The sequence below is a fragment of the Anser cygnoides genome, chromosome 5 (genome assembly GCF_040182565.1).
Source record: "Anser cygnoides isolate HZ-2024a breed goose chromosome 5, Taihu_goose_T2T_genome, whole genome shotgun sequence".
NCBI lineage: Eukaryota > Metazoa > Chordata > Aves > Anseriformes > Anatidae > Anser > Anser cygnoides.
Window position 1 is genome coordinate 2895045 of NC_089877.1, and position 15188 is coordinate 2910232.

A 15188-nucleotide genomic window follows, 5' to 3' on the forward strand; every position below is an offset into this window, starting at 1 on the left:
TGGAAGGATAAATAGGAGCAGTATATTCCCGAAGCTAGTATTACTTTTACTTCTTGATCTGAGCCATATCCCAGGATCTTGCTGTGGAAATTATCAAACTGCAATATTACTCACCCAATGCAAAATACTGCTAAATTTTGAATAATCTAGAAAATACAGGTATTGCATTTTTCAGTCTGAAACTCAAAGACTTGCTTTTTCTCATTATAATAAAACTTTCTTTCAAATAGGCATTGAAACCAAATGTAAGTATGTCCAGCCTCAAAAAGTGGGATTACTATGTAGAAGAGATTTTGGCTACAGGTCCTTCTTATGACTGGACCATGGTGACTGCAAAATGCAGTGCTTTAGAGGAAGCTGAACAAATGGATGGTTCAGTCTCTCAGACTAAGAGGAAAATAGTATGGCCATGTTATGATGATGTTAAAAAACTACAACCTGATGCCATCAGCAGCCTTTTAAATGTAAGTACATGTGTTACAAAGAAAAATAAGTTATTCTATATTTAGGAAATTTATATTTACTTTTTATTTATGTTATTGCCCTATAGATACACTATTATTAAAAGGATCATGATAGCTGGTCAAAACAGGTATTTAGTAAAACTGACCTTTTTTTGGGGGGGGGGGGGGGGCGGGGAGCGGACTGATCTTGGGAAGTGATGGTTGGTCCAGGAATCATTTTTTTTTCTGGGGGGGACACTTCAATAGTAATTAATAACTATGGGAAAGACAATAATGGATGCATTTTTTCACTGTTTTTCTGAAACAAAAAGGCAGGTAGCATAATAGACCTCTTGGTTGCCTTTTATAAGAAACGTACAATCTGTTCTTTTAATTGGTGCAAATGATGAAGCTATCTTTCTTGTTCTGCTTCTATCAATTTAAAGTATGTGTATGGTAAAGATTTCTAAAGAGATCATTAAAACAGAGTCCAACAGCTGTTGATTTAGTTGAGAGGCAAATACACGAAGATAGCACATAGCATCCTGGCTCAAATTTCTCAACAAAGATTTCTGTTATTTCTATTAGTATATTTATTTTTACTGGGACCTAACTCATACTCTTAGATGCTTCAGAATATTTTGGCACATGAAATAGATGCTTGACTTGAGCTTTTTCTTATTTGGGCTCAGGTAGGCTGCTTAGGTTTTGTTCTTTCTTCATTAGAAAATGAAAAAGGATCACATTTAACATGGTAATTGTTGTAGTTATTTAGAATGATTGAGCACCTATATTTTCTTAAATGTTTATTGTTTAATTGTAATTAACTAGCGGTCCTAATGTTTAGGTTATCATCTGGATTAACAGCTCAGAAAAAATGACATTCTTCATTTCCTGGAGCTATTGTTTGTAGCCACGTGCATATTCAGATATATACACCATATACCTTTTTTTTTTTTTGGAAAACTTTTTTTTTTATTATTTGCAGACTTCTCTTTATATTAGAGCTAGTATTATGAAGCCTAATACAGCAGTTCTTGGAAGTGGGATATGCTTTGGGTCCCTGAAATTCCTGAAATTGAAGATGATTTTTAACAAAATCTTAAGGCAGGAAGTTTCTGAATGGATTGGAATCCTTGAGGATGGACTTGATTTTGCCAGAGAGTTAGCCCCATTCAGGAACACTCCTGTAATCTCTTTTGGTCAATTCCATCCAATCATAATTGATTAAAAAGAGGAAAAACGACCAATTTTAAAAAATAAAATAAAATTCAGCCATGAAATTCCCCTGGACTCAAAAGAGGATAGCCAGAACTGCTCAGATCTTATAACTTCACAACTGCAAACAGCCTAACAATCTCTCAGCAGGGGATCTCTTATCAGGGATTCTTTCACCAAAAAAAGAAAAAAAAAAGAGCTTTTGTTTCAGGTAACTGGAGGCCAGAACTACATTAGGAATATAGTAACAGTGTTCTGCATTTCTTCCTGGGGTAAATGTCAAACTTATCCTATCCTATCCACAACTGTGAAAAACTGCCATAGAACAGGAAAATTAGCCATGTTATAGCCCAAAGATATGTGGGTCAGATTTTATAGAGTTTAAATGTTATTTGTGAATTAGGTTATAGTAATAAAAGATAGCAATGGAGAGGAACATTTGGAAGACTAGGAAGGGGTTGTATAAAGGTTATGAAAATACTCTCCTAAGTTTAAAAAGCAAAGTGAGCTTTCTTTTAAAACAAGTTGTTAATTTAGGGCTATTGCTGATGTAGGAGAAAGACCTCTCTTTAATCATAAATCCATTGAGAATGTATTGGTATCCAAAAACGCTTGAGCTGAGACCATATTCAGCAATGGTAAACTATTAGGGAAGGATGATTCTCGCTTTGTTTATAATGATAAGACCTAATATAATCATTCTAAAGGTATTTTTTTAATTGAAGACAAGATAATACTCTTCAAGATGTAAATCTGGAACAAAGAAGTTATTAAGTGTTTCAATTCACAATATTCCTTGGTGCTTTTCTGCGGGGAGCAAAAGGCGTAATATTTTAGCAGTAAATGTTCTAATGTGTTTTGGTTACATAACAATCCACCTTTAACCAGACGTGTGGTGGTTCTATAGTTTCCATAAATCTTCATTCTTATGAGTTTTAGGAAGTTAACTAATCTGAAAATTTCATTCACTTAATTCTAAATTAAGCCTTTTCAAGATTGTAGATGACAATGTGCATTTTAAAATACAAATTTTTGTGTAAAACTTCTCAATTCACTTCCCACTGTCCTTTGCCATGAGCAAGTTGTGATACATTATAAATGATCTAACCAGTCTGAGTAATGTTCAACAAAGGGAAGTGCAAAGTCCTGCACCTTGGGAGGAACAATCCCATGCACCAGTATATCCTGGGGGGCCACCACCCAAAGAGTCATAGTCATAGAATAGTTTGGGTCAGAGGGGACCTTAAAGACCATCCATTTTCAACCCCCCTGCCATGGGCAGAGATACCTGCCACTAGATCAGGTTGCACAAAGCCACATCCAGCCTTGCCTTGAACATGTCCAGGGATGGGGTATCCACAACTTCTCTGGACAACCTGTTCCAGGGCGTCACCACCCTCTGTACAGAATTTCTTCCTTATATCTAATCTAAATGTACCTTCTTTTAGTTTAAAAGCTGATCATCCCCAACTCTCTCAGCCTTTCTTCGTAGGAGAGTTGCTCCAGCGCTCTGATCACCCTAGTGGCCCTTCTTCTGCACTTCATCTAGTAAGTCCAAGTCCTTCTTGTGTTGGGAGCCCCAGAACTGAACGCAATACTCCACATGGTGTCTCAGAAGAGCAGAGTATAGGGGGAGGATCACCTCCCTAGATCTGCTGGTCATGCTTCTTTTGATGCAGCTGGAAAAACAGCTTTGCAGAAAAGGCTCTGGGGGTCCATGGTGGATGTCTAATTGCATCAATCGTATGCCTTAATCAAGGGCAATGTGCCCTTGCTGCAAAGAAGACTAATGGTATCCTGGGCTGTGTTAGGCAAAGTGTTGCCAGTCAGTCACCAGGTAATCCTTCTTTTCTACTCAGTCCTAGTAAGGCCACACCTGAAGTATTGTGTCCACTTCTGGGCTCCTCAGTATAAGAGAGACAGGGACATACTGGAGAGAGTCCAATGAAGGGCCGGAAAGGCACTGAAGGGACTGGAGCATCTCAGCCGGGAGGGAAGGCTGAGAGAGCTGGACTGTTCAGCCTGAAGAAGAGAAAGCCCAGGGGGTGGGGAATGATGGCTCTCATCAGTGTGTATAAATGCCAGTGGGGAGGGTGCAAAGAGGACGAAGCCAGTGGTGCATGGTGCCAGGACAGAGCTGTTCCATCTGAACATCAGGGAGCCCTCCTTTACTGTGGGGATGACGGAGCACCAGCACAGGTTTCCCGGAGAGGTGATGGAGTCTCCCCCCTTGGACATATTCAAAAGCCATCTGGACAGGGTGCTGGACAGCTGGCTCGAGCTCAAGGACCAGGTGACCTCCAGAGGTCCCTTCCTACCTCAACTATTCTGTGATTCTGTGAAATTTTCTTTCAAGTAAATGCAGCTATTCATACTGCACTGCACTCATGTAAGAAAAAAAATCTGATGTTTTCTGTAGAATTTAAAACTGAAGGAGCGACAGTAAATCTTAGTGATTTATTGTCATGTAGGTTTTTTACAGAGAGTTTATTAAGGGAGAGTTTATTCCTAACTTTTCAAGATACATATTGGAGATTGTTGAAAGTTTTTCATTTTAAATTCTGGAAGCATTACTCATTGTGGAGCCAAAAAAGAAGGAATGTGACCCAGTTGCTAAGTAACAAGTTTCAGTTATTTCCAGACTCTGCAGAGAGAGACTTGTATTTAGAATTCAAGACTGGGGCAGAAAGAGAATTATCAAATTAAAACCTGATGATCTTTTAGCACTAAGGAGTTTGTCTCCTTTTAATGCAATTGGGGAAGCCGTTTATATAAAAAGTATGTGGTAAATATATTCAGTCCTATGTATCCCCTCAGGAAACATTTTACACTCAGCATTTTAAAATAGGAACAAGTAATCTAGAGAAGCCTTTAGTCTGGCTTGTGTTCGCCATTCCTTGTTTTTGTATCTGTCAATGAAGATATTCCAAACAAAGCTATTCTAGTTTTATTTCTTGGCAGGAAGAAAGTCCCATATTCAATGTATATGTGTCTTTTCAACTAGCTTCAGTATTTTAAACTTATGGCTTGATTCTTGCTGTTCAGCCAGGTCTCTTATATTTGGCTTTACTTTCGAGTTCTCTAATTTACCTTCAGCAAGGAAGAATCTAAAAATATTTTGTTGCTGTCAGACTCTCTCTTACAGTTGTTTTTTTTTTTTCAGTGTTGTGTTCCAAATTTAGTTCAGCAGTTAATTTTCTGGGCAAAATGTTTTCTTACCTTAAAATTGTAGTCATTTTCTGTAAGTCTCAATCAGCAATGATTTCCTGTCATTGTAATATACCTATAGCAGTTGGAGAATATGATGAAAGCTACATTAATCATGTGGCATAGTAGAAATAAATAATTTCAGAGTCCTAGTGTCTCTTCTCTGAAAATAAATGTCTAGGGCTTCAGTTGGCTTTTATATAGCATGGAATTCTCTGCCCTGTGGCAATTCTTGTGCCATCATCAATTCTTAATTGGATTTGCAAAACTGAGTTTTTAATTTGATTTCATTAAGAATCATATTTTCATGACAATATAGTTGTTGAAAGTAAAAATGTGAAAAGGAAGGATGGCAAGAATATGGACCAAATATCAAAGTAATGACAAATGTATTGATGAATGTTATATTTAAGCTGGTTCGCAAGTAAACATAAACTAATGAAATTGTGTCTTTTTACTTAACTGTGCACATACTGTCTTATTAGCAGGAAATAACCCTAATGGAGGTTATCAACATAGGTCATACTCCCAAGTTCCACAACAAGAACATGTTGTTACGGTTTGGCATCCAAATTGAATAAATCTTTCTGTTTCATTTCCTTCTTTTATTATAGCTTTGTATCACATTTTATAAACCAGTGTAAATGTTAATATTGGCAATGTGCAATGTTGGTGTCACAGCACAGAATTTGCTCTTTGTAAATGTTTTTATAAAATATATCCTATTGTTATCTCTATCATGTTTCTATTATGGCAGTTGGCGCTGACTATTGTGTGTTCAAGAGAACTGGAAGAGAATTGAAAGAATAATATCTCCTTCAGCCTGTGACATTCAAGAAGAATGATATGGCTGATGCCGTACTTGGTTGCCTCAGACTCCTGAGTCTGGCTGTTACCAGTTTATAGCTGGTTTGACAGGGGTTCTTGTACTTTACTGGGCAACATGGCCTTGAAGTTCTCTGTGTAAAAATATTGACTAGAAAATTACTGTGTTAATGTAATTGTCAGGAAGTAAACAGGTAGAAGTGTTTATCCTTAAGAAAACCCTTGGTTTTTGTTTCAGGAAATAGAAAGGTTGGAAGGTAAATTAAATCAGAACCCAGAAAGATGGCAGCTTTTGTGGGAAAGGGTCAAAATGAATCTAAAGGATGACACCAGACAAGACAATGTAAGTAGCAAAAGAGCTCGTCCAATAGAATAATAATTTCATTCCTGCTATATAGGTTACCTGGGACACTGACAAAATCACTGTATTTCTTGGAGTAAAATACTGCTTTTGAAAAACGAACATGTTATTCTAACCCAGGATACTGGTTCAGTGTTTCCTTCTGCATGTAGAAGAACTATTTATGCTTGTGCCGTTTATCTAATTGCTTCTCAACGGTAGATTGAGGAATACAGACAAAAAGAGCATGAGCATTTTACTAATATGCAATTATATGATCTTATATTATTAAATATTCACTGTGTCTGATTCTTCAAGTACAAAAAACTCAGTTCTTTAAATTAGCCAAAAGGAAATCACATAGGTTCAGGGATGAGTGAAGATATTTCCATGTCTAAATGGAATTTTGGAATTGTTGAATCTAGTAAAGGCAGGAACTGTTCATGCTGTGTTTACAGTTCATGATTATTGTAAAATGAGTAGCTGACTGCACAGATACTTTCTAAGTTGAAGGCTGGCTCTTTGCTGTCTACATGCACTAGGAAGTTTGTTAGATAATGATTTTGAGGAGCTTTCTATATAAACTTGACATAATGTGTTACCAGCTCAAAACTGTGCCTAGCTCTTCAGCTTCACAAACTTGTTCATGTTTGCCAGCCTCCATGAAGTGGTTAGTCATCAGAACTACTTTGTTATTTGTCCTTTGCTCTCAAGAAAGCAATATGCTTTATGTCTGTCATAGTCATTCAATTTGACTTTATTCCCTAGATAAATCCAAGATGAAAAATTTTTATCCTAGCAAAGCAGGGGATTAAGACTTTTATTGAATAATTGGAAGCAGAAAAGAAAATGCAAGTATAAATATACCTGACATCAGTCTCCTGTCCTGGTTGTTATTTAAGGATTCTCAGATAAATGCAATAGCTATGGGTCAGCCCCAAAGAACTCCATCTCTAGGATGTTGTTCTGAAGGTTAAGGCCAAGTTCAGGCTACATCTTCCTCCAGGTTATCGAGGTTCTACTAAAGTGATTTGGATCTATAAGTAGCTCTTGGAAACAGCATTTTTTTTCTTTCTTACTAGTGAATTTAGGGGAAATTATTGTATCCAAATGTCTGACTAGTTCTAGATGCTTTTGATAAAGCAAGAGAAACATTGTTCAAGCTTATGTCACTGGAATATACAAGACTTTTCTGAAATACTGATTTATCACACATTGTGAATGCTTCTGCTTAAGAAATGCAGTGAATTGCCATCTCTCTGACTCTTCTTTTTGGAGGCAGCACTGACTTGTGTTATGAAGGTGTTTTTTTTTTTACCTCATGATAACTCACAACTTAGACATTGTACCAAGTTTTACTTGTATAATATTGAGAAAATCTCAAAATACAAGGCAGCTCAACTTCTACAAAGGTCAGAGTGACAAAAAAATATTACTGAGCAAGGTGGTATGTATCTCCCCCATCCATTTGTCACTTTAAAGGTTTGGCCTGTCACAGTGAAGAATGATTTTGTGTTCTGTGTGTTGCTACACACATTTCACATTTAGCAAATAGTAAACTGTAGATCAAGCCATAAAATTCTGTTGAGGATCTGCTGAATATTTAATATAATAAAGATGGTTAAGCATTTTACTTCCTCACAAAAAATCCAAGTTCTGTTGCTGTTCAAATACCTGCATGTTTCTTTTAGCAAATCCTTGACAAGTATCTAAGTAACTTACTAAGGTGCTTGCACTTATCGTCAAAGTACTAGTAAAATTAACGCTGAAAAATCAGTCAGAATGTCCACGGATGCGTGCAAAGCTGAAGTCTGAAATAGCGCAATTATGCCAGAATTAAATTTGATGAAATGCTCTCTTAAAGAGTGCACTTCAGTTAATGTTATATATCTGTCTGTCCTCTTAAGACTCCTCTTGCACAGTGTAGTATGAATGACTGCAGTGAATATACACTAGGTTCTGATTAATCAGGGCTAACGACTAGAAAGGTGTGTAAAAATAAAATATTAATAAACCTTTAGTTCAAGTTTAGTATAGTAATAGACTAGCTACAGTTCTTTGCTATTCAAGTTTTTTAAGTGCAAATTATTAACCACATAGATTACCAGAAAGAGTTGTGGGTTGCTATATTTATTAGAAAGAACTTTATGGTTTGTTTTTCTCCTGCAATACGTTTCTAATGTTTTAGTTCAGCAAGCAGTCACATTTCCCAGTTGTAAACTTGTCTAGATCATTTAACCTTTTTTCTTTCATTTTATTCTTTCTTAGCTTCGGAGACATCCCTCTGGCTCCTCAGGGATGATGTCAGCTAATCTACATTCCTATCAGAAGAGGTCTTTGTTGGAAATACCTGACAATGGGCTGGGTGAGGAACAGAGTACAAGCATCTCTCCCTCCAATGGAGTAGATAGAAGAGCAACTACACTATACAATCATTTCACATCAAAGAATGATGAAAATAGGTAAACTGAATAATCAGAGAGTATTTATGAACCTTGTATTAGAATGGTAAAGGTATCTGCCTTTGGGAAGAAAAAAAATAAATTTTCATATACAGATTTCTCAGTCTTCCTCTTTATATGCCAAGCAAAGTGTAGCTGCATATTTAACACATCCAAAATACTGAAACAGTTAGTGTTTACCAGCATATCACAGTTACCAATACCTAAACTAGTCTATAGTTTAAAACTGTTGTTTTACTACAGTAAAAGAAGTGTTTGAATATCTTTTAGTCATGTTAGGCTTTATATATCACCACTATACACATTATGGAATTGTGTCATTTGTCTTTTCTGTACCTTCCAGATCTTTTGAAGGTACGCTATATAAAAGAGGAGCTTTGCTGAAAGGTTGGAAGCCTCGCTGGTTTGTGCTCGATGTGACAAAACACCAGGTAAAGCCTTTTCAGTTAATGGATTTTTTATGACTAGTTTGCTGCAACTTTATTTAGTGAGTTTGTATAGGTTAATTTTACAAGTAATAATTATTTTCAGAAGCAATGTGTGTATTACATTGAATATACCGTAAGTCTATGTGTGTCCTGTGTGGCTGATAAATACGCTGATAAATATTCTGAATGGACAGAGCTTGGGGAGGTGGAGTTTTTTTGTTTGTTTGTTTTTTAAACAGTGATAACTATTTAACATACAAGCATAAAAGACTTCCTGGATAGGAAGGCATGCATCATTATTAGTGTCCGAACACTTTTTGCCTGCTTTATAGCTGAAGAAGAAAAGCCTGGTAGTGTCTCAGGACATTTTCTGGACATAGTGTTACAGAAGCAATAAAAGCAATTTTTAGAGCACTTTTAACTCTAGCAAGCCATTACTCAATTAAGTGCTGAGCATAATCTGGCCTTTAGTTACCAAAAGAACCAAAAATTCTCTGAAATGGAGAGTTAAAAATGTTAGAAGATAATTTCTTGAGTACAGTTGGGATGCTGAGAGCTAATATGATAGAAAGTTTCATTCAGGCATTCTTGTTAAAACCACAGTAGGTACCGCATGCTCACGAAGCGTGCATTTTACATCCTCTTTCTGCCTCAAGTATTTTTTCATGAGCATTTTTCTTTGCAAATGAAAGGACATTATATACTGTGGAAAACTATAAACTTAATTGCTTTAGTAGAAAAATCCATTTACCTCACTTGGTACGTTCAGTGATTTTCCAGAATTGGTATGACAGTACTTTCAAGCTAGAGAATAGGATCACCTATCTCTCTGAGATCAGTTTGAATTTTGTAAACTACTTAAAGTGAGTTAGAATTACACCCCAGAATTTTCTCTTTAGAAGTCCTCAAATGCCAAGTTCCTGATTGAACAATAATTCGGGGTATATAGGAGTATCTTAGATTAGTCTTAGTGAGGTAAATTTAATAGCAAAATTATTCAAAAATATTCTGACAAATCATTGTACAGCAAGGAGCACTAAAAACAGGGCACCTGTTAAAATGAACATTTTACCCAATTTACCAAATATGCCAGAATTCAGCAGTGGAAATTTGTGATCTCAGTATTAACGTTGGTTGATTGAGAAGTAACCTAAATTGAGTCAAATGTTCCACACAGTGTGGGTTGTTTAAATAACCTCTGAGACTTGTGCATGCTTTTTGTTTAAAATATATATATAAAAAAATGTATCGTAATTGACACGTCAAAAAATATGCAATATAAAGAAGTCATTTTTTAAGATTCTAATTAAAGATCTCTGGATTAGTGTGGTAATATGCTAACAAATGTGCTTGTTATAGTTATTCTGTAGTTATTCTTCCTGATACACAGGTGAAAAGACTCATTTTGCAGAAAAAAAAATTACTTCTAAATTTTTTGTATAACCAAATATCCTCCTAATATCACAGATGTGCAGAAGTAAGAGTAATCTGCAGTATGCAGCAGATACTGGCGATTGTTGTTGGAGCTTGCTGTGAGGGTTTGCTTTACTATTATGCGCTGGTTTATGGCATTTTTTTTTTAAGCAGATACCAGATTTTATCATCTGAAACTATTTGCATATCAAAGCTCAGTTTATGGAGTGGTTAACATTCATATCAAAGTATCTTTGAAAGGGAAAGAAAAAAAAAAAAAAAGCAAGCTTCATTCAACCACTAAGTGCAGTATAGGAAAATGTGAGTTTTCTATGTAGTTTATAATTATCTAAAATCATACTTAAATTTTTGCTGATCACTTTAAATTCTTGAAATACAGAGAATATGTGTTTTGTTAACTCTTTGGTGGAGTAACGGTCTTGCGTTAGCTTCATTGTAATGAACAGGGAAGAGATGGTTCCTGTTAGAAAAACTGATAAGGAATGCAGACTCCTAAAGACTAAGTCCTGCTGTCATCCTTCATGCATCCTCTGCCCAGAAGCAATGCTTGACTATTTGAAGCTTTTCTGCTCCAAAATTCTCATGACAAAATGCTCCTCCCTCAGTTCAGTTCTGCACAGGAGTGGATGATGGCGATGTTGCCATTACCCAGAGAAGTCAAATACAGGACTGACCAGTTAAGGGGTATTGCCAGTCCTACCGGTTTGTATATACCAGACCTATGGTTTTATCTTAGAAATTCCCAATGTCTGATGTCTTCAGGTCTTAATAATGTTTTCCCTCCCATTCTCACCCCCAAGCCCTCAAGCTGTATCCAGGAAAAGTGAAGAAAAAGTAAAAGGTCCATTTAATAGCATATTTGGATTTATTTTTATTTCTCATGTCGTCTAGTTACGATACTATGACTCTGGTGAAGATACAAGTTGTAAAGGACACATAGACCTTGCGGAAGTAGAAACAGTGATTCCTGCTTCTCCAACTATTGGAGCCCCGAAACATGCAAGTGAAAAAGCATTTTTTGATGTAAGTATAACTAGTCTTGATCTTTATCTGAAACTCTTCTTGGTGTGTTTAACTTACTACTTTCATTTCTGCTGGAAGGTGTGAGCTAGGAGGGAGCTGTCATGCCAACTCACAACAAAAAGTTTTTACACAGCTAACTGGCCCTCATTCTCAATAGCAGAAAATTAAAAAGTGGTACATTCAGACCCATTTTTGAGGTTATTACAGTTTAAAGTAAAATTTGCAAGTTTCTTTTTCTGTTTTGCATTTTGACTTTTCGTGTTCTCATTTTTCCTTTGCAGTTGAAGACAAACAAACGTGTGTATAATTTTTGTGCCCAGGATGCACAGAGTGCTCAACAATGGATGGATAGGATCCAGAGCTGCATTTCAGATGCTTAGAAACGTATAACATTCCATAATCAAGACATGGTTAAAGCACCTCTTTTTGTAAGAAGATATGTTCTGAAATGTTGTTGACGGACAACGAGCCTTTCTTACATTTCAGCCACAAACATTCTTAATATGCTGAAGTTCCTATTCTGTTCAGTAATGATAACCGCTGTTATTGCTCTTTTTTTTTTTTCTCTCTCTGCAGGGAGGACTTTGAAAAATAATAATCCATGTATCCTTAATTTCCACTTTCTTCAGTACAATTCCTAGCTATAAAAGTGAGCCATATTTGCATTTTCTAATCCCAGTTTTCTCATTTCAGAGTTACTCTGATAGGAAACCTGTCCAAAGTAGATTGCAGAAAGTTTCCCTCCAGCAGAAAGTCTGTTTTCACCTTATTTATATATTTAAACAGAAAGTTCTTACTTCCAAGCTAGTCATTAATGAGGGAACGTCTACAATTCCTAAAAATAAATAATCAAACAAAGCTTATAAGTCCAGTGACATATATATCAGATTGCCAATGTTTAGACAGTTGATATTTTTTTAAGACCAAAAAGTGAAATTGCCTGATAACAGATTTTCAAGTGTCTTCTCAGCATGCAGGCCAGTCTCTAATCTTGTGCTCTACAGAGTGCTTCAGCAATGTTGTTATGGTATTTCAGGTTCTAGGGATTATTTGAAGATCATAGCACTTTCTTTTTTAGATTCTGTTTGCTATTATGATGGAATAAATGAGAGGAAACTGGCTGACTGTCCAGGAGAAACAGAAAACAACAAACTAGGAATTCAGTAGAAGATCTCTTAAGTGTGAGTTGTATATGTTAATTTGTACGCTGTTCTGCTCACTGTAAAATAAAAAAATAACAAACATGATGATGCACTAAACAGTGAAGCGAGCACTTGCACTGAAATCTTTAAAATACTCACATTTTGAATGACAGAGGTAAGTTATTTATAGCAGAACAATACTAGCTAGTTAACAACATTTACAGATATTAAATATGTACATAATCGGGTTTGACGTGTTGTGATTTGATACTTTTAAAACATTTTTTGCACATAAATTGTAAGACTTTATAGATTTTTACATTTGATAAAATTGTGTTTGTTCAGCTTAAAATCTTGGAGAAATGTTTTTAATAACCCCAAATTATTAGAAATTTTACAGTCTACAAATAGTGATGATATAGAGTAGAATCTTTAGGTAATTAAGCCATTGTTTTTATTTTGAAATGTTAATATGTTGAATAGCACACTAATATTACAAAAGGTTTGTATATATGATTCAGTATTTTCTCATTTTTCCAGACATTCTGCTTATAATTTAATGTCAGCCTAACCAAACTGACTATACGTAATAAGATTTTTCAGTTATTAAATTGTTGGTTTTTTTATAACTAATGTATTTTGTCAGAAATTAATATAAATTTCTCACTTCACATACACAATAGGAAATGCAGCTGTTTTTAATGCATTTGCAATTTCAAAACAAGAAAATGAAGGATTTTTCTAGCGTTTTTCAATTGACAAATTTCCACCTGTGACAATGGTGTTTGCACATTTGTATGTTACTTTGTATATGAAGTACTTTTATATGTACTTTGTAAAATACTGATCCCGCTCTTAGGTTATATAAAAATTTACATACCACCTCTTATTTTGTAACTAGTTCATTTTAACTCTTGTATGTTATGTGATATATGTATGCTAACCATCTTGTAATAAATACACTTCTTTAGTAAAACCCTTCCTTTTACTGTAAAAATGAAATAAGCAAGACCCACATGTTGAAATATTTCCACAGACACAAGACAAATCCTTACTTACTCTGTATTAAGAATAGTGTGGTCTTTTGTGTCCGTGTATACACCCTTACATAAAAGTTGCATGTGAGCATCCTTAACTCAAATACTTCTTAACAGTAACACTGAAGAAATCAGAGTTTAAAGCAAAGTTACCATTCTAACAAGTCTCAATGTATGGCCTTTACTAAAAAGGCTAAATACGTAATGTTCATACTAAGTTGTTGAATAATTATGTTAAATATAACAAAAAACAAAAAAATCCTATATGGTATCACAACATAGAACAGCCACATTCTTTCTCCCTTAAACGTATCTTGCTCATTTATCTCATCTTATGCATGTGATCTAGTTCATAAGAAATATAAGAAATGACAAGATCTTTCGTGAGAATGTGCGTCTAAATTGAATTCCTGAGTGTGGTGTGAGATAGCAGAGTTACAATGGAAAGGGAATGTGTGATGGAGGTAGGGGACCTGTGACAATTCTTAGATGCTGTGGTGCTTAGATGATAAGGTTTTCATATTGAGCTTGGAATGAAAGCTAATGTTGCCTTAAATGTTGATCTCAATTTTTAGTGTCTGTATTGATGGAAAATGGACTTGAGCAACTTAACTTAAAAATATCAAAATAAAAGCTGAAACAAGATATATGACATTTGTGTTGTTTATGTAAGGAATATACAAAGGAATGGTAGACATAGGCTCTTGGTGTGAAAACGGAGTTGGTAGTGTCCCTGATTGTCTCTTCTATGCAAACTAAAGATTCAAACAGAGACTTAGAGAAAATACAGACGGTTTGTCAGCCTGTTTGAGATGTGGCAACAGAAGTAGATAAATCGGAGTAGAGAATTTGCTTGGTAAAAATTGTATGTGGAAGGGGATCCATCTTCATATTCTGTGAAAAAATTCTAGGAAAAATCCATCCAGGAGTTGGGGATGAGGTAAACATGTGCTTCCTCTGTTGTGTCGTATCACTATTTCCATACTGTATATCATAAGATTCCTACCATAGAAAAGACAGTATATTATCAGGGGCTTTACATAAGGGAAGAAGATTTCTTGCCTTTCTGTGTTGTGAGTGCATTTTGTAGGTGATGGGATGAACTGAGTTTAAGTTTTGAAGAGTTGTTACAGACATACTATATTAACAATTTCTCCTTACACATAAGTATTTTCTATTTTAGTCTTTACTTTTTATGGAACTTTAGAATTAGTATACTAAATAATACGTAGCGTGCCACATGTGTGGGTCACAGGTTATGTAAAAACATACAAACAGCTAGCAGACCCAGGAACAAATGTTCAAAATTTTGTATCACATCCCACACACATTATTTGTATCTGATACTTTGTGAACTGCAGACATAACAGAAATGTTGTGATCTTGTCCAAATACTGTAATTTTGCTTTTTCATCCTGGAATATTCTTGGAGTATGCCTAAGTGGCTGCACCACATTTCTCATTTTTCATATTTGTGATCATCCAAATACTTTGTCTGTTCATGATTATCCTGTGGTTGCTTTGGGGAGTCAGAAAACTAAAATGAATCCACCAGTTCCCCATTTATGCTGAAGTTCATGCTAAGTATCACTGTTGCACCTATTTTCTGATTTTTTGTCTGCGTTATAT

At 35.4% G+C, this 15188-nt stretch overlaps 1 protein-coding gene across 10 annotated transcripts in view; it reads left to right on the top strand.

The window, feature by feature from the left end:
• SBF2 (SET binding factor 2) overlaps positions 1–14204 on the top strand; it is a 300617-nt gene extending 286413 nt beyond the window's left edge. For all 10 annotated transcript variants that reach the window (XM_048070135.2, XM_048070140.2, XM_048070143.2 and 7 more), the window contains 6 exons: positions 231–464; positions 5932–6036; positions 8302–8495; positions 8839–8926; positions 11249–11380; positions 11662–14204. In XM_048070135.2, the coding sequence (XP_047926092.2) occupies positions 231–464; positions 5932–6036; positions 8302–8495; positions 8839–8926; positions 11249–11380; positions 11662–11760 (852 nt within the window). In that variant the 3' untranslated portion in view covers positions 11761–14204. The remainder of the gene's footprint in view (positions 1–230; positions 465–5931; positions 6037–8301; positions 8496–8838; positions 8927–11248; positions 11381–11661) is intronic.
• Positions 14205–15188: the final 984 nt, after the last annotated feature.